Source organism: Paramormyrops kingsleyae, chromosome 18 (genome assembly GCF_048594095.1).
Source record: "Paramormyrops kingsleyae isolate MSU_618 chromosome 18, PKINGS_0.4, whole genome shotgun sequence".
NCBI classification, from domain to species: Eukaryota; Metazoa; Chordata; class Actinopteri; order Osteoglossiformes; family Mormyridae; genus Paramormyrops; species Paramormyrops kingsleyae.
In genome coordinates, this window is record NC_132814.1 from 16767367 (window position 1) to 16787558 (window position 20192).

At 43.0% G+C, this 20192-nt stretch overlaps 1 protein-coding gene across 3 annotated transcripts; it reads left to right on the forward strand.

The window, feature by feature from the left end:
- Positions 1-191: 191 nt before the first annotated feature.
- hoatz (HOATZ cilia and flagella associated protein) lies at positions 192-19996 on the forward strand. 3 transcript variants are annotated; one of them, XM_023813578.1, is made up of 7 exons: positions 192-475; positions 7439-7636; positions 8228-8254; positions 8339-8409; positions 16258-16317; positions 17432-17484; positions 19310-19996. In XM_023813578.1, the coding sequence occupies exons 2-7, from the start codon at positions 7441-7443 to the stop codon at positions 19491-19493; spliced, it is 591 nt and encodes a 196-aa protein (XP_023669346.1). In that variant the 5' UTR covers positions 192-475; positions 7439-7440; the 3' UTR covers positions 19494-19996. The 3 variants fall into 3 exon arrangements, with proteins under 3 accessions (XP_023669346.1, XP_023669347.1, XP_023669348.1); XM_023813579.1 differs by having other exon boundaries at positions 19427-19996; XM_023813580.2 differs by lacking the exon at positions 19310-19996 and adding an exon at positions 18478-18551.
- The last annotated feature ends 196 nt before the right edge of the window (positions 19997-20192 follow it).

Here is a 20192-nt window from a genome sequence, read left to right on the forward strand (position 1 = left end):
GGACAGGGCACCGCGTGCCACCAGCTAAGGGACTATAAGCTATAATATGATTAAAAGCACTTAAGGACGTAAGGGGTTAAGGCTAAGTGCTTGTTTGCTAACAGGAATAGCCTAACAGAGACTCATACACCCTGATTAAATTATGAGCTGCCAGTATGCGTTGAGCGGGCAAGTCCAGGCACGAAGGGAAAGGAAAGCGTCTTCATGCAAACACCGTTACTGCGGTAACACTTCGGCAACACAGCCGCTGTCCGCTGCCCCCGTGAATCCAGCATAACGACATGAAGGAAATGCAACTGGAGATGATACATTTTTTTATTGTCTCCAAAGAAGGTCCACACAGCTAAACTTTATTATTTAATTCCTGCACTCCCCCATCCCCCCGCCCCTACCACCCCTCCCCGAACCAAGGACTCCGGATGAAGACCTGCCTCGTGGTTCCTGGGTTTGGTCCCCAGGCTGTTTAATTGGACAGGTAAGACGAACGCCAATGGCTTCCTCAGGCAGCTGCTTAAGACCTTGACAGACCTCATTTCCTCGTATATACCAGTTGCATTTTACACCAACTGCCAGATATTACACGAGAGCAGATGATGGCGGTTTTTATGTGCCAGAAAAGGCACTCTATTGGAACCCATTAAGTCCAAATGACAATAGAAACAAATATCCAGACGTGAATGATGCTTCTGTCCAGTCCAACCCGGAGGTAGACAGAAGGCAGTAAAACCTTCATAACTTCACTGTCGGGGTTATATATTTACATTGCCATCCGCACCAGTGGCTTATTCAGCAAAAAGAAAATGAAATATGAAAGGACAACTCACGTTCTTGTGGACCAGACTATATGGTGTGGTATGTCTCAAAACAAATAAATAAAAATAGGACTAAAAAATAATTCACAAAAAAACAATAATGGTGAAGACCGACCAGATTTGGAGTTTCTTTTCTTCTGTATATTACGTCTTGAGTCTTACTCTTAATTTGAATGTATGTGAATTAAAAAAACGAATGCCCTAAAATAATATGATTTATATATATATATATATAGACATTTTTTTCTCGTATTTGTGTGTGTATTTCTGTGTGTGTGTGTGTGTGTGTGTGTGTGTGTGTTTGTTTACATATTTCATGGGATATTGTTGTTTAAATCCTTACAATGAATACCGAAATATTTAATAGGAGAGAATGGAAGCTTTTTTTTAGTCTCATAATACACAATACAAGATAGTATTACATGGACGTGATATTACATGTCAGGAGTTCGTGTACAGTTAAGGCAGCTTACAATGGAAGCGGTTGCTAAAACACTGAGAGCTCTTGGCTGGGCTTCGTCCGCTGGCCGGTCCCCTTGCCAATTAGCCCGCCTCGTCCCAGTTCGCTAGCGCCCAGTTTCCCGCTGTCCAATAAGTCCCGCTCCTGCCAGCGCTTGGTTTGAAGTTCTGCCGCCGCTGCCGCTATAAAGCCAAGGCCAGGGGACCACGGGAACGACGCGGAGGGGCTGGTGACTGGAAGCGGCCGCTGTCACAGGTACATCTAAGAACTAAGAAGTGTACTCGATTGTAAATAATAGACATTTGGACATTAGAATAACTGGAAATTGGAAGATTAGATAGATAGATAGATATGATTAATTCCAAATTCTTATATTAAATGTGGTGTATGACTAGAGCTGACGCCATGACTGTTCCCCACACCGGGAAGCTGTTGCTGAAATGATTGCTATTTTATTGCAATTGAAACCTAACTCATTATACAACCTGGAATGCACATTTGGCAAATGAGTTCTGAAGCATATTTATTAGGATAAGCACGGGCCGTTTCAACAATGGTTTTTATGGCACCAGGTGTGAGAGCCTGAGCCTCACTGCCCAAGGCTGTCATGGACATAAATAGCGTGAATTATTACAAAGGAGTTTAAAACTTTATTCAGTGGACACATTAATAGAAATTACATCCCTGAGATAAGCTGTCCTGTGAAATTATTACTTGTTTGCTTACGGTTCAACTAATTTGCATTTTCAGCCGCTGTTAGGCTTCCATTGCTGCTGGGATGAGCACTGGGGCCTGGTTTGCAGGCAGTGTAGTTATTGATTGTTTGACACACACCACAATCACTAGCTATACTGCCAACACAACAGGCCGTTTCCATGAAACACAGAGCTGTTTCCTCTCTGCCTCTTTGACCTCCCTTGGTGAAACAGGAATGCTTGTATTTTTCCGTACTTCCTTTCTTGCAGTAGATTTCTTTTCAGATTCAGGCGTTAATTTATGGAGGTTTCTCTGGTTATTACCAAGTCTGATGTTTATGGCATGCTTTGCATTGAGCTTGGGAGAGTAATGTGTACAGGCGTGTGGGTGTGTAAAGTAATTTAACCTCCTGAGGTCCTGCAATTCATTCTCCTGCTCTGTAGAGGACATTATGCTTTTGCTCATATCTTTCGCACTACAAGTACCATTCATCTAAGTCCTGATGTTCCTTAAAGAGGACAGTTTGGACTTCAAGATAACATATGTGGCGTTGTGAACCGTGCCAATTTCATCTTCCCCTCAAATATTTTTTTTAGAAAATGTAAAAAAATTATAATATTTAAAAAATATATTTTTGCCTGGATCTCGGGAGGATATTTATACTCACTAGGACTGGGTGAGTAAAGTGAATACTCCATGATGTTGGGTGAGTAGAGTGAATACTCCATGAGTCTGGGTGAGTAATGCACCTACTCAGTGGGGCTCGATAAGAAGCCACCATTAGTGTTACCAGTTGACAAGGTGTTATTGGGTGAGTGGAGCGTAGCAGGAGATAAATATACATATGAAGGTGGATTGTCCTGTGTGGTCACCAGGCAGTGTAGTTAGCTGATTGCACCCTGAGTAATCACTAACCACATGGCCAGGTGAACAACAGGCATGGTCAGCACCAAAGTGAGTCACACGTTCATCATGGGATGTGGTCAAGAATCAAGCCTTTAACAATAATGTCAGTGCTGTGTGGCTGTGTTTCAAAAATAAACCTGAAAAAAAATCCGTCTGTCTCGATCATTTTTACATCTGTATTTTTACCACATTTTCTGTAGAAAAACCAACCACAATATGTAAATGTTCAATAGAACTTGAGAACAGCACACACTTCTTCACTTTAATCCACAGACCAACCTTCTGTAGGCCTAGCGTGTAGGTAGCATACAGTGTTTAGAGCAGGGGTCACCAACATGGTGCCCACGGGCACCAGGGCGCCCCCAAGGACCACATCAGTCGCCCGCGGACCTGTTCTAAAAATAGCACAATTTACCAGTGAGCAGCATCTAAAATTTAATTTTATCCTGTTGCTATTCTTCTTTAATCACATTTCCATTTATATAGATTTGAAAATGACAATATCTTAAAAAAGCATTTAAAACATGTTTATTATAGATGAAGTTCAGTTAAGTTTAGGTAAAGTCTTTTCTGGTAGCCCTTCGTATGGCTCAGTACCCGGGAAGTAGCTCTCAGTTTCAAAAAGGTTGGTGACCCCTGGTTTAGAGTGCGACTCTGTGGGTTAAGCCTCTGTGCCTCTGATCAGAAGGTCACCAGTTTGAGCCCCAGCCTCAGCACATCTGTGGGTCCTTCAGCCAGGTCCTCAACCCCCAGCCCCCTGGGTGCTGCTACGGGTGGCCGCCCTTTGCAGCCAGCTTGCTCTCATCTACAGAGGGCAAGTTGGGGGAGGTGTAAAGTGAATTTACCCATGGGGATCAATAAAGAATCCATTACTATAGTGTAGAAGTTAAGTTATACCGCGGCTTAAATTAGGCCTAAATGTAATGACCAGCTGTGATACTCATGAAACTTATTAAAGTTTAACTAGTTAATAGGCAGTTATGTTTTTCATCATTAATAGAATTCACATCCAGTACTACAAATCACATTTTACACCTGTGCTGTATTTATAATCAGGTAATTGAGTAAGCTCTGTGTGGTCCTGCTCTGAGCAGGAAGAAGCTGTCTCTCATCAATCCTCATCATTGCCTTTTAAGTGTAGGTCGGTTTGGTTCACCAACTTCTGGATTTGTGCGGCTGGGTTTAGTTTGTTGTACCTTTTTGTTTGCATTTTTCAGCCTCATTTTCTTTAGCCTGATTTTTGTACACCTTGTTTTGGAGCCACTCGTCTAATCAGTAGCCCCGAGCCCCATCACTTACCAGTTTCCTGTGACACGGTGACAACAGTCTCAGGGACAGCTAGGAAGGGAAACCAGGCAATACAGATGAAGGGTTCAGTTTGGTCATGAAAGCCAATAAATGTCACGATTAGAATCTATCTGGCCCTGTCCCATGCGTTTTCTCCCCGTTTGGCCAGCAGGTGTCGCTGGCCATTCTGTTTGGTATTACCTTAGTGTGTTTCCCCTGCTCCCTAGGCCACTGTGTGGCATAACAGCTTAAGTGAGTGGCTGCTATCCCAATTCTCCTTTTGTTGTGGGTTCAAGCTAGATATTTAACCTTCGTTATTTTCTGTTTTCTTAGTTCATCAGGTGTTTGTGTATTTATGTTAGTTCTTTGTTTTTTACTCCCTGTTCCCTGCTTGTTTAGTTTCCCTTGTTTCAGTGTTTGTATCTTTGCTGTATCTGTTAAAATTGACCCCACCTGCTCCTCGTTGCCCCTTGTTAGCCTTATCAGTGTATTCAACTGCCTTTATTCTGTTCCTTAGTTGGTTGTTGTGGCCGTTGCCTTGAGTTCAGTTGTGTTACCTCGTTATTGTGAACGTTCCTGTGCTATTAGTGTTCTACTATTTCCCTGCATGTCTTCTTAATTATACTTTTTATCTTAGTTTTCCTTATGGATACTTGGTTGTTTTACCTGTCTTGTTTTTGACCCAATGCAGTCCATTTATTTCCTGGTTCTCCCTTTGTGTTCATTTTTGTTACAATAAACCCCTCTGCAGAGCTGCTACGGGGATTGTCCCCCCATAACATCCTGCCATAACTGAATCACGTTTAAAATTAATGTTGTCAGTCTGCATTACAACATTACAATCAAGGGTGGAGTAACTTCTCTGGGGGCCCTAGGCAGACATGGGAGTTGAAAGAGAAACTAGAGGGAATTTTAAAAGATGGATCATCAATAACATGCTAATCAAAGTGCAGGATACCAGCGGTGAAACTAACCGATCAGGGTGGGGGTGGGGATGCTGTTGGTAAAATCTGCTGACCGGTTGATCAATGCGCCAAATTTAAGAAGTTTAACCGTTCTGTCTTCTGTCATGGCCCCATGCTGTAGCCTAGGATAGCCTATGCCTTACTCCTCACCTAAGTTTAGTCTTACATTTTTGCATACGTTCATTTCATTTGTGTTCTCTCTACAGCTTTTCACAATTTGTCTGCCTCTCAAGCAGGATAGTAGCAAAGACACAGGAAATGTAATGTTAGTCTTGTATCTTCACGCCGTTTTCCTCCGCTGTCAGGCTGCTTTGTTCCAGTTCGCTTGGCAGTGAAACAACCAGTAACCTCCTGCTAGACTCCAGTGCAAAAAGGAAGCTGGGTAGCACTAAGCTTCAGAGTAGGAATAGTCCATTACAGCGGGGACAGGGGACAACTTTGTCTATTCTGAAAAAAAAAATGCAAATAACAGATATGCAGCTATAATTTAAATTATCGTATTATCATATATCCATAAATGTAACTTCTGGAAATTCTGTGTTCATGGGGCCCACAGTTTCAGGGGGCCCAGGTGACTGCCTACCTTCACCTTTTGGTTAATCCACCCTTGATTTCGATTGTAACATCAATTAAAAGAGAAACCACTTTGTATAGCAGAGCATGTGAGCGGAGCGGAGCGGTGAGAACTTCCGCTCCTCGCTCACGAGGCTGTTGGCTCTGCCCGCTCCTCCGCTCTAATTCGCACCAGAGCATGTGAGTGGAGCGGAGCGGTGAGAATTTCCGCTCCTCGCTCACGAGGCTGTTGGCTCCGCCCGCTCCTCCGCTCTAATTCGCACTAAGCCGCTCCGCTCAACACCGCTCCTCGCTCCACTAAAATGTCCTCCCGCTTTTTTCTGTTGATGCAGCACGTCTCTAAAATAAAATTTTACGTTACGTGAAATAAAAAAAAAATCTTATTAAACCTACTTTGAATGACAAAACGAATTTATTTGATTACCAATATTTACTTTATAGGCTTTTTTACTTTAATTTACTTTATAGGCTTTTATACTTTAATTTATTTTATAGACTTGATATGCTACAACCATATAAAACTTGCACGCGTTTTGCTCTGGCTTCCGCTTGTTCGCGTAGCACACTCATGTTTCTGAGAAAAGTGATTCCAAAGTGAATCTTTACTCACTGAAACAGTTTCACCACATTGTTGTTCTTGCTGTACATTCTTGTCATCTATACGTTTGATAAGAATAGTACACTTGTATGATTTATCAGTTTCCTTTGTGAAATACTTTGCGAATTCCATCTCGGCCAATTTGTGTAACAGTCTTGATAATTGTACAGATGAATTCTGGGTAGATTTGGGCACGCCTCAGAATTGTAGTGTGAGCGGTATCGGAGCGAAATTGGAGCGAGACAAAGCGACCGCTCCAGCCTTAATTAAAAAACCGCTCCGCGCTCTGACCAAATTCCGCCCGCTCCGCTCCTCGCTCACGCTCCGCTCACATGCTCTGTTGTATAGGCCTAATGATTGTCTAGCCATGGAGTATCATAATATGTGACACACTGAAAATTAGCCGCTGGTTATCTTAAAGTTTACAGTTTCATTTTCCCAGTGTAGTGTAATAAAACCCAACATGTTTGGTTTTCTAAAAGTATTCAGTGCTTTCTTACTTATTCAGGGTTTAACTGCTTAAAGCTGTCAATAACAAGTACATTATCATTTACTCATTTAAATCTTATTTAAGCCTTTTCTTTTTTTTTCATAAGAAAATTACAAAAGAGCTACAGCGTTTCATACAGTATTCCTCAGGGGCAATAGAAGCTAAAACTAAAACTCCTTATCTCAAACGGGCTGCATTACTCCTTTAATTAACCAGCAGATGAAAACCCATTTGAAACTGGACACTTGGCTTGAGATCCAAGCTATAAAAATTTAAGAGTTCTTGCTATTACTGAATTTCATAACTTAACGGATTGGCTACTAATACAAAAATGTAAAGGTGCACAACAGGGTGCTTTCGGCCCTGAACAGGATACTTATGATGGTCGTTTAGCACTTCCTGTGATTCGGTATGAGTTAGTTCGCATACGCTCGTACTTTCAGAGTATTGTAAAATGTCACTGTTTCTCACATGCTGCATTTTAGGAACGACATAAGCGCTTACTGGTGCGCTCTATGAACAGACTAAGCCACATACCTAGCTGTAACTTTGCACTTAGTTTTAAGAGAAGTCCCATTACTTGACGCCGGACTCGCCGCTTGTAGCGTCCTGTCGCCTTGGTAACGGATCCCTTTCCATTTCCGGGAGCAGGCATGTCCGAGCAGTTGGATGGTGATGACTTTGATGAACTGGATGCATATTTCACCGTTTTTGCCGGATCCTCCATTGAAGATGTGACCTACGCCAAAGTCTTCTGGAGTTCCGTCACTTTGCAGCCGCCTCTTGAATCCCGCTTGGTTTCTGCGAGTATTAGTCAGCGGCTTAAAGTAGCGGGAGATCCCCAGCCCTGTAAGTGTACGCTATAGGACTGTCAGGAATCCAGGTGTCTGTTTATAATGCATTACAGTTCTGTGAGTAGTACAGCTTGAAACAGCGATTGTTCCCTATGTAAATGTACATAAATACGAAAAGGATGGTGACCATACTTTGCTTTGTAAAAGAGAGGAGATCGGAATCAAGACGCAAAGAGATGCGTCAAAGCAACGTAAGCGAACACGCACTACAGTATTCTGACTGTAGAAACATAAAACAAAGTAAAATCCTGGACATTTCAGACATTTTAGGTCCCAAAAATGAGGACCACTCCGGGAAAAGGAGTTTGTATGGTTACCCCAAGAGCAAGGTTGTCAGATGTATCGTCATAGGTTTCTAAGCAATCGCTATCGAAATTAGTATATTTGAGAAATAGGCCTGCAGTGAAGTTGTCATTTTAGATGTTCGCTTGAACCTTCTAAGTGGATAAATAATTTAATATAATGTGCATGTTTTTACTTTGTGTGTACTTTGTCAATGAAATAAAGCCGAGGACTGTATTTTTTGCTCTCTTTTTTCCCGCACGTACTTATTTCCATTAATAAATTAATTAATTTTACATTCCAGCTCTTGAACAATCTACACCAAACAAAGGTGAGCATGATGTTTAAGGCGCCCGTGCGCAATACGAGGTATACAGACCTCATCTGTCACCTGACCCTGGTTCCTGTGTTGCAGAAGAGGAGGACTTGCTGGAGACAGCATACCGCAGGCAGAGGGCAGCAGAAAAGCAGAAGTACCTGGATATGGTGAGAATCGAGCCACGGTGGATAAAATGTATCCCGCTCTGCACCATTCCGACTTTAGCTTCGGCTGTTATTGACCGTTCACAGATATACCAGAGATCTCGGAATAAATAACCTTGCAGTATTGATACACATACATCTGCTGACTGCTGTTCTTTTATTGTAGGTAATTTTACAACAATAACATATTGATGTCCATTCCTTTCCTGCAATGCAGAAGCAGACAGTGACCAAATTTTCATTTCTTCCATGCTGACTCCAATTCGATTCTCTCCTCTCCCCCCCTCAACTGATGGATGCTGATGGTCTATTGCAGTGTTTCCCAATCCGGTCCTCAGGGACCCATAGACGGTCCACGTTTTTGCTTCCTCCGGGCTCCCTGCCAGACAGTCCTCATTTTTGCTACCTACACGGAGCTGGGAGGGAGCAAAAACGTGGACTGTCTACGGTTCCTCGAGGACCGGAGCTCTGAAACACTGGTCTGTTCTGTGTAATCTGAGTTGTGCTCTTCGTTCTGTCCCTTCATCATCACACGGGTCATCTGCAGGGACGGGAGGAACTATTCACGCCATGCCTGCATCTAATACACTGTGCTCTCCTTCATGTTTAATCCGCTCTGCTGTATACAAGCTGTTTATATACTGCAATTTAGCTTTGATTGGGTGTTGCACATTTTGAAATGAATGTTAAGCATTTACCAGAAGAGCTTTCTGTTGCAACACTGCCACTCTCCAAATTCAGTGAGTAAAAATAACCACTGTCTTGGTATCGTACCTTTAGAAATGTAAACTGATGTAGATCAGTGTTTCCTAACTCATTCCTCAGGGACCCTCAGACAGTCTGTGTTTTCGTCCCCTTCTAGCTCCTAACACACCTGCACCAGGTATTTAGTGTCTTCGATTGGCTGGGAGCTGAGAGGCAGCAAAAATATGGGCTGTCTGGTGGTCCCTGGGGACTGGGGTGGGAAACCCTGATGTAGATCAAAGCAGGTTCTGTCTGAATGTTTTCTGAATAGAAACAGTAGCCTTGTGAAGGATTGCGGCACGTTTAGGGAAACGTTTCAGGATTCCGTGTGAGATTCAGACCGCCTGGCCACCTTTAACCCATTTCACTGGAACGGAATCCCTGACGTTGGATTTTAATGGGTCGTTAATGGGCGGGGCATGCCGCCCGGCCAGCAGGACCCTCCTCGGGCCACCAGAATCTGCTGCTGTAGCACGCTGACCGCAGATGACAGGGGATCATCAGTTCTGAAAGTGCGGCGCTGGCAGTGAGCTGGCACACGGTGCTCCTGCTCGCCGCCCCATGCGGCACATTAAGGAAATGAATCTTCCAGCGGGGGAGAGCGGCGGAGGCCGAGAGATTCCACCATTAAACCTGACGGGGCAGCCCATGGCTGCCGAGCCTTAAATCACATCGGGTCTCCTCAGCTTAATAGGGAAAGCGGGCGGGCGCTTCGCGAAAAAGCACGTCCTCAGCCGTTTTTGCAGAAAGGCCCGAGGCGGCCCTTCCCGTCGAGATTCTCCAAGGCAGCACTGCACCGCCGAGTCACTGGCAACATCTGCTGTTTGAGGCTTGAAGCTGTAATTGATGTCTTATTAGCCGGATTAAATTGGTATTTGCAGTTTCTGGTTTGAGGTTCTACCATACAGTAGCATGGATTGCAAATCCAGTTCGGCTCAAATTTAGAAGGAAATTGACCAAAAACTGGTAAAGCTGTCACAAATCTATACACCAGCCATGGGGGATCATAAAGGGAGTTGGGGAGGGGGGCTAAAAAGGCCCTATTGACGGACGGGGGCCCAAAAAAATCTGTAGAACATTTGGATTGGTCTGGGTTGGGAGCCTCATATGATGCTTTCATGGGGCCTAAAATCTCTAATCCTCTGCACCAGCCACATCGCCATCACTGCTTATTGCTATATTTTTTAATGACTTAAAAAAAGATCTTACCAGTTGCAGTTACGTAGTCTCAGAGTGTTTTTGCAGTGTAAAGTAAGTATACAGCTCTGGAAAACAATTAAGAGACCGCTCTGTATTTATTTATTTAATCTGCATCTTTAAATCCTGGTTTAATCCTGGTTCTGCTGGCAGAAGGCTACACTGAGCAGCAGGTTGCTTCCAGGTTCAAAATTTGTAAGACAGCAGTTCACAAGAAGAAGGTGAAGCAGGAGACACTGGGAAAGACCAGAAACCAGTAAAGTAAAGGGCGGAAGCGACTTTCTAATGCCAGAGATGACTTAACTTATCTGACGGTTTCTCATGAATCGCAGGATGACATCAAGTGACCTTCAAAAGGAGTTTGAAACATTAAGTGCAGGTGTGCACTGCTAGGACAGTTCATATCAGGCTCCTAGATGGAGGACTGAAGTCCCATAAAGCAAGGAAGAAGCCCTTCATTAATGAGAAACAGGGAAGATCCAGGCTGCAGTTTGCAAAAAAAAAAGATATATATTACACACCCACAAATTAAGAAATGTGTGAACAAAAAATTGTGATGTGGTCTATTTAATTACATTTTTTGCAGAGCTCTAGTGACTTGTTTCAAAGACCAACATTTTGGCTCTATTTTTATGTAAAAAGTTGGACGCTACAAAACTTTAAATTGATCTAAAATGGGTCCAGCTGGAGTGGAATCAAATCCCTATCATTATTAAGTCAATCCATATTGAATCATTGTTGTGTATTGAAATCCTTACATGATGTTTGTATGCTTTTTGCATCATACTATAGACCACATATCTATCGTATGGTCTGAAAGAGAAATACACGCCTCTAGTGTTTAGTGTATTTTTAAACAGCGAACATTTGGATCGCAGTTATTATTTTAGGTCGTACCATTAATTTTCCTTTCTCTGAAATAGAACGGATTTGGCCGATAGGAAATATCTTGCACATTCCTCTTTTTTTTCCTATCCTGTTTCTGTCCTCCTGGCTGCTTGATGCCCGTCCGCTTCAAACACCAGGCACCCGCTAACCAGTTCCTTCCTGCCAGAGTCCCCTGTTCCAGGAGATGTCACTCGCATCCTCTGCCAGCAGTGACGCCGTCCAATGAGGTGGCAGGGGGAGAATAGGTCTGCTTCGGGTGCCATTCTGTCTGTGCTCCTGGCATAGTGAGAAGCCTGAGTGGTCTTCAGTTGTTAAATTGAAGCCGATCCATTCAGGGTTTTGCATTTTATGGCCTAAGCAACGGCGGATGAGGCAACGAGTTAGGACTTCTGTGGCCATCCTGCAGCAACCAGTGAAAGCCTTTGATTAAGATGATTGACGCTACCTTTTTACCTCACTCCTTAAAGACACAGCCAAGGGACAGTTAAGGCAGAGCTGGGCTGAAATCTCTTACGGAATGCAGTTGAAGTCTTTCATTGAGAATACCCTGCTCTGGGTGCCATCTCTGGCTGCAATCAGGAAGATAGGCATCCACAGTGACGCTACACTCTAAAATGATCATCAAGACACACAATTTAAAATGTGGTTCTTTACATGGTGCTTGAGTGTTTGTTGTAATTCAGAAATTCAGATCCAGCAACATGCTGGGCATAGCAGCTAGCATCTTGACGGGGACTTGAACCAACAACCTTTCCTAATCCTTAACCACTCACCTTGTGGCAAGAGAAAGTAACAAGTCGAGAACTTACGCACTGCAGCCTAATGTGAGCCTGCTAGTCTTTTCATTCCTCTATCATCCTGCATCTTAATGGGGACTTGAACCAACAACCTTCCATAACCCTTAACCACTCCCCTTGCGGCAGAAGAAAGTAACAGGTTGAGAACTAGTCCGCTGCAGCCTAATGTGAATGCTTGTATTTCCGTTCCTCTATCACACTGCATCTTAACAGAGACTTGAACCAACAATCTGCCTTAATCCTTAACCACTAACCTTGCGCCAGAAGAAAGAAGCAGGTCGAGAACTAGCCCGCTGCAGCCTAATGCGAGCCTACTAGTCTTTTAGTTCCTCTATCACGCTGCACCCTCCCGCTGCATCATGGGACTACAGAAGAATCCCTAACTCTGACTGACATCCTGGCTTTAGCCCATCCCCGCTCAGGACTCACGTCCCACACTGATTAATTTGCCTGCAGTGGTTCCCCTGCTGCTGCTCCCAGCAGCCACCTTCACTAATCCGATTACTGGGGTGGGTTGGGGGGGAGGGGGGCCATGTATTCAGGGTCTATTTATCTGAGAGAGTTTATGATAATTAGAGAGGTATTGATTTATCTTCCTGAAGAGCACATTAGTGCCAGCCGGGGATGGAGCTCTGTTTTCTGTCGAAGTGACGTGACAGTTCACACTGTAGTCAGAGCCTTCCTCATAGTCGTCTCTGGCTTCATCTTTCTCCGTTGAGCGATCTGTGACACTCCGCACTGTAATCCAGTCCCTTCCTCATAGTCGTCTCTGGCTCCATCTTTCTCCTGTGATCGATCTGTGACACTCCGCACTGTAATCCAGTCCCTTTCTCCTAGTCATCTCTGGTCTTGCTTTTGGGTTAAACCAATATGCTAATGGAAAGACAAAAATGAATCTAATTACTGAGTGGTGCATATCCCCATGTACAGAGGCAAGATAACATGGTCACAGGCCCCTAGGGTATTTCAGTTGTCAGAGACCCCCTACTATTTTTTACAATGGTGATGTTGTCCACCGGGGTGGGGAGGGGGAGGGGGAGGTTGGCAACAGTAAAACTTGCTGACGGGGGGTGTGGTTTAAAATTTTATTAAGCAAGGTTAGTTGAGGCCCCCTTTTAGCAGACACCCCTGGGTAAACTTGTGCATTACAGTTTTTCTCGATTGCTTTGGCACCTTTCATGAAACATGCTTAACATTCTCAAGCCTGTAAGAACATTTCTTAAAACTATTCATGCATATAGCACAACACTATGGTTTAGCTGCAAAAGCCTGTAACTAACCCAAAACAATTAACTCATGTCTCAAAAGCAAATGATTCCACCAATGTCAGTGCTACCAAAATGAAAAGAACAATCAGCATCGTTTTAACCATGAGCGTCTAAATGCTTAGATATATCGTCAGTGTGTCACTGTAAGTCTGCTCCTGAGCTCCACAATGCTGAATTGTAGTAGTTTCCCACTTTCTCATTGTCACTGATTGATCACTTTTCAGTAGGAAACTGATACCTACTTTTGTCAAAGACACCAATTTCACCACTGCGAGGCTCTACATTACAGTATGTAAAGTTCACTGGCAAGAGAGAACACTCACATGCACACGTAATTTCTTCAGATCTCAAAGCACAGTGCATTAGGAAATAAAACAGTCACACAGCACCGTATAACACAATACAGCAAAATGTCAACACAAAAAAGACAGAAGGGCAACAAAGGCATGTGCTGTGGGACAGTGGAGGTTCTAGACCATTTCAATGGCGGGTCTGACTAAGGCCATTTGTTCTGTTAGGGGGGCAGATGCATTTGACCTTTATGTCCTCCAAGTAGTACCTGCCAGTATTATGAAGCAAAATACACTTTTGAAACTCGATTATTCATGCAATAACTCACTCTGATTTCTTGTTTAGGCTGTCTTGCTTCCACAAGCTTGATTATTATTATTTTTTCTGTTAACTTCGCTTTTCACCAACTCAAGTGACTCGACCCCCCCGGCGCCCCCCCGCGTTGAGGGTTCATCAAGAAAATGGGCTTATGTTTGTGTTTTGCCTGTTCCCAGCACAACGAATGTTACCACACATATATAAATGTAAATAATAATAACAGTAATAACAATACATTTATTTCAGACCCAAGTAGCATACGTAATTAGGGGCCCCCCAGAGGGCCATGCATATCAAAACTGCCCCCCCAGAACCGCCCCCGCTGTGGGATATATTTCTAAATCATTGAAGCAATGAGAGATGACGTTCTGCAGTGCAGAAGTGACATTATGGTGTGGGGATTACACTTCTTCTTTCACAAGTGTTAATTGTCATTTGCGAAATGCTCCAAAGCAACAGAGAAACACTGTAAAGAGCTGCCCCCCACCAGGGAGGAAGCATTCCACGCTTCAGGTGATAATTCTGCCGATTTGGTTGGGGGGAAAAAAATGTTTTTTTACATTGATTTTCCGGAGGGATGTTTACTTTTTTTCATGGTTTGTAAATGGATCAGTGGGTAGCAGGGGTGCCGTAAAAAGAGGAAAGTCGGGACGATTCCAAGGGCCCCTGACTGATAGGTGCCGTAACAAATTTAGAACATAATTGGATTGGTCTGGGTTGGGGACCCAATATGATATGCTTTTATGGGGCCCGAAATCTCCAGTGGCGCCCCCTGGTGGGGAGCCATGATACCTCATCAGTCTCCAGGGTTGGGGATATTAATTCTTGTATCAATTGGCTAGCCAATAAAATAATAGAACTTACAAATAGTTTTAGACTTTTCTTTCCGTGTTTTTGTGGAGCTTATAAAGTAACATCAACCTATGCATTGCCTGTAAAAAAGAAACAGTTGAAAAGGCTTTACTTACCAAATATGTGAGAGTTAAATCATCTACGGGTGAGTGAGCTTGTGCTCATTAACTGATTAACTGAGGCTTCTTTGAGCTGCTTTGTTGTTGCTGTGATTTTGGCAGATTCATGACGTGTGTTTCCCTTCCTTTCTCATGGAGAGTAATCAGCCTAGAAGCTCACAAAGTATGAGTCTCCAGAGTGACGGTCAGCTGCATTGGAGCTGTCTTAATGAGTGCATCCTGTTCCAGTGCCGTCTGGGTGTGGCTGGCTGAAGACACAACCCTTACGGAGAGCCTTCTGGAAGTCTATGCTGAGGATCCTTTAGTCTTAGGAAGTGCTTATCAATATTGCTGATTGCTGATAGATAGATAGATAGATAGATAGATAGATAGATAGATAATCATACTGATTACGATAAACACAGAAAGACAGATAGATAGATAGATAGATAGATAGATAATCATACTGATTACGATAAACACAGAAAGACAGATAGATAGATAGATAGATAGATAGATAGATAGATAGATAGATAATCATACTGATTACGATAAACACAGAAAGACAGATAGATAGATAGATAGATAGATAGATAGATAGATAATCATACTGATTACGATAAACACAGAAAGACAGATAGATAGATAGATAGATAGATAGATAGATAGATAGATAGATAGATAGATAATCATACTGATTACGATAAACACAGAAAGACAGATAGATAGATAGATAGATAGACAGATAGATAGATAGATAGATAGATAGATAGATAGACAGATAGATAGATAGATAGATAGATAGATAGATAGATAGATAGATAGATAGATAGATAGATAGATAGATAGATAAACTTAATGCTGTCAATGAAATATGGTTTCTTCCTAGGTTATAGGGGTGGCTTCTGTATATTATTTTTATTTCAGAATAATATGGGAATGTGAGACTTGGTACTTGGAGGAAATATCTCAGTAAAGCATGGCATGGTTTTTTATTGAAATGGGGATATAGTGACTTGTTAGAAGGCGCCGTACGTTGTCATAATAACAAGATTACAAGGCGAACTTGCTTGCCGTGCAGTGCCAGTGCTAGACAAATGACACATCCCATATTCGTAATGGATTAATCAAGCAACATTAAACACCGGCTGTCACGCCGCCTCAGTCTGTGGCCCACGGGCTCTGTGCTAAATCAAAGTAACGAGGCTCGTTTCGAGATTGCTGCCACTGGGCTGGTGCACTGGGTCCTCGCAGCCCAGGGGAGACTCCTATGGGCTCAACTGGAGCAGAGGCACCCATGACCACAATAAGCTGGAAGCACTAAGCTTCTTAAGAAGTCTACAGGGTCTATTTCTCTGATGTTCAGTCTCGCCTTCCCATCCCGCTGTGTGTTTTCAGGCAAAAAAGAGGCAGGACATCATCGCACTTCTGAAAAAACAAAGAGAGGACCGGATTAAGGTAAAGCGTCCCGGAAAATAACTTAAAATAATGGAAGGTTTTTTTTCCTGCACTTACCGCAATGAGGACCGGGGGAAAGTTGGTTGAACTACAACCCAGTCCCTGCTAACAGACTCGTACCAGCGATAATGGAAAGAAACGCAGCCCTGCCTCCCCCTTGGGCTGCCAAGCGTTTTATTTAACTCCTATCCATTAGGGCCCTCTCTTAAACCCTCAGCAGTTTTTCCTCTGGGTCTCAGCTCTTTTCTGGAACTGTTAGCCAGGGTGGTGGGGGGGGGGGGTACTTGGCGGTCACGTGGGTTAAGAAGATCTGGTCTCGTTTATCTTCCCCTGGGGTATTTATGCCCCCCAGGGACTAAAATCGTGGCGGCAGATGGGATGGGTTGGGGGGGGGGGGGTGCTATGCGAATCTATAGTGATTCTCAAAACTGTGAGCTGGAGTGATTTTAAAGGAAATGGAAAATCACGAAGAGGACTCTATATTCTATACCTATAGTAAAGAATTTCCCTCTGAGATTAATAAAGTGTATCTATGCATTGATCTGGTGTTTATTTTGATATTATTTGGTGGGGCAGCGTGTGGCTCAGTGGGATAAGTCTGCCTGTGATCGGAAGGTCCCCACTTTGAGCCCAGCCCTGGCACATCTGCAGATCCTTCAGAGAGGCGCTTCACCCCCCCCCCCAGCTCCCTAGGCGCTGCTATGGGTGGCTGTCTTTTTCCTGGCCAGCTTGCTCTCACCCGCAGAGAGGCATACAGAGAAATTCCCCCACACGGATTGATAAAGTATCAATAATAATTATTATTTTTGTTACTTCAAGAAACCTTAACCTGGAACCACTCCTATGCTAGTATTTTATGTTGCCCTGCCATTGGTCAGTTTGAGTCAGACCAGAGTGAAAGTGACTGTGGTCCTGCCTTTACTTTGTGTAGGTGCCCATCTACATCGCCCTGCTGTGATGTTTGCTGTATGCAGGGCTTCAGTGGAGACGCCTGCTCGGTGCCTCATTTAGCACTTATAGTGAAAGGTTGAGTTTCTGTTTCACTGCGGGCCTCGGATTCTGAGCTGCAGTGCTCAAACACACTTGCTCATGTTCTGTTGTTATTTGCAAACAGAAAGAGACGATATCCTTGCCATATAAGCCAAGGAAATGTGACAAGCATGAAAGGTAAGGTGTTTACTTTTCTTTCAAACATTTTTTAAGGCCAGAAGTTTGATTTTTCCACGTTTTAAATAAGAGTTTAATAATTCCTTGCATCCAATACTACATTTCAGATATTTTCTTCTCACTCTTAGGGAATGAATGTCACTTAGCATGACATGGGTGATGTTGATATTTCAATAGTTTTACGATTTATCAAGCACCATAGTGTAGTCAGGACGAGATTTGCTGAAAGTGTGTCACAAGCCCCAATTTGAAATGGAGGAGATTGCTTTGTACAGTGGGTGGACAGTTTGTATTGATCCTTTCAAAAGTGAGCAGTAACCCTAGAATGGGCCGTGATTTACAGCTATAGAAAGCGTGCCCACGATTATTTTGCTGATAACGCTGGAGTAAATCTCTGAGGATTCAGGAAATAGACTCAAAGATGGCTTCCCATAGCTTCCTGGTAGAGGAAGGATGATATTTTTGCAAACACATCTGTTTGTTTGTGTACAGGAAGAGTGAGTGTTCGTGTAAGGACGTGCAAGTGTGCTTGGATCTACGTATTTGCTTCGTGAGAGAAAAATACAAGACCTATTATACATTATATCCTCATTACATTGCAATTGTATACACAGTCTTATGTGGGGTTACATTATTTTACATTGTAGTTATGACATACAGTTTATACACATATACATAGTTTATGAATTGGAATTGCATGTCATTTTTTTAATGGATTGTCCATTTACCACAGCTGAATAGTGCTGGAATAAACTGATATTAGATTGCTATACATTGTAATAGAATGGTTTAGGGATGAACATACCCTAGAATGTATCTAAGAGGCTTGTGAAATACAGTCAAGAAGCTACATCTTGAGATGGATTCTCTCTCTCTCTCTCTCTCTCTCTCTCTCTCTCTCTCTCTCTACTCTCTCTCTCTCTCTCTCTCTCTCTCTCTCTCTCTCTCTCTCTTTCTTCTGTGTGTGTATGTGTGTGTGTGGCTGTGTATCAGCATTAGCAAGTTTACTAACCTTCTTCTACAACGCTGAATTCATCCGGCGTTTCCAAATTGATGGGGTACAACCGGCCAGATTTCACAAGTAATTGGAAAGATGCATCTAATTATTTTTCCATGAATATTTTTTTTCTCCCGCGATCTGTGGGAGGAGGGGTGGGGATTTAATGAAAATCTTATTTAGTCGAAATGGCCTGGGTGACCGTGCAGCTTTCTGCTACAGGAAACGGGGACGGAGCGCGCTTTAAACAAGGCGTCCGTCTGTCTGCACGCCCATGCATTTTAACGAGTGCTGCGGCGCGGCTAATGAACTTTGAATAGATCGGGTGGTTTAGCAGCGCATGTAGCACAGCGCCACCCGAGTCAATAGCAGCGTTTCTGTCTAATGAAGAGGCCATCCCCACTACGGCTCCCCCAGAAGAGCGCAATAAACTGCCGTGCTGGTGGGCCAAAGCCAGCTCAGTTTAAAGGCCATTGATTTTCTGCTCTGTTGTATTAAATGGTGTCCACGTCGATTATAGTACGGGATGGCTAATTCAGTTTCATTACAGGGGCCTTTTCATCAGTCATTGGAAGTCACTGAGAATTATTTAATGCTCCCTTTGAATTTCCTGCGAGACGCGGCACAAATCACATCTGCGAGTTAACTGCTGACTGACACAATATTAATGCGCGTTTTATTAATGTATGTTTGCCACTGACATGTCGGTTTTTGGACGCAGTCAGTGGGAATGCCAGGTACATTTTTATTTTATTTGTTATTATTAGCCTATATGTTTGCCTTAAGACTAAAAGCGCCCTTACTGACATACAATTAATTAATGTGCAGGCATCGCGTAGTAAAGATTGTCCAATCCCGAAGGAAGCGGAAAGTGGATGGGGCGGCGGGTTTGATCCGACTACAGCCAGAGAGATATCTTTTCGGAGCATTTTCGTGTTGTGACAGGTCCGACATCAGAACTCCATCAGAACAGTCACGACAGGATGCAGAGGAAGTGCGACGTTTGATCTAATGGCTGCTGTCACCGAGGAGACATGAACGACTGTCACATGTCAGCAAGTCTGACTCACTGGGTCCCCTGCTCTACATGCCCACGAAGTGAATAAACTGTTTCGGAGCAAAAAGAAAACATTGTTGTCGCCATTTTTGAAGTAACCTATGTGGAGCCTAAATCATCACCGAAGACAGCGAAAATACATATTTAAATTACAGGAAAAAATGTATTAGTTGAAATATATATGTAAAGTCGATTATTCATAATGATACGCGTGCAATTAAACGCTAAAATATCAATTTCGTTTGACGCATTTAGGGTTGAAAGTTGACCAACCTGACGCAATTAAAATTTCACATAAACACCTTAGGAACTATTGCAAGTGTTATTAAAGTGGTGTAAAATGTAGCCATGGAAATATAATCTGTAGCTAACACATTACGCTGTACAGTTGCATTGGTATTGCTATGTTTTACGCATCAAATGTGTGCTTAATTCAACAATTATACATAACCATAATACTTAATTGTACATATTACGACAAACTGTAAACATTAAATATTTTGCTTTAAACTTAATAAAAAATATTAGAGTTCCTGTGGCCTAGTAGGTTTAATTGTTGGTAGGCTACATGAATAGTTCAGAATATTAATTCATCATCCAACCACTTATTCAGCAGAGGGTCATAGGGGGTTAGAAAACAGTTATTTAGAAAAT

Coding starts and splice junctions, on each gene's coding strand:
- hoatz (XM_023813578.1), top strand. CDS start 7,441: ATGTCCGAGCAGTTGGATGGTGATGACTTTGATGAACTGGATGCATAT. Junction 7,637..8,227: donor AGCGGGAGATCCCCAGCCCT/GTAAGTGTACGC, acceptor TTTACATTCCAG/CTCTTGAACAATCTACACCA. Junction 8,410..16,257: donor AGCAGAAGTACCTGGATATG/GTGAGAATCGAG, acceptor GTGTGTTTTCAG/GCAAAAAAGAGGCAGGACAT.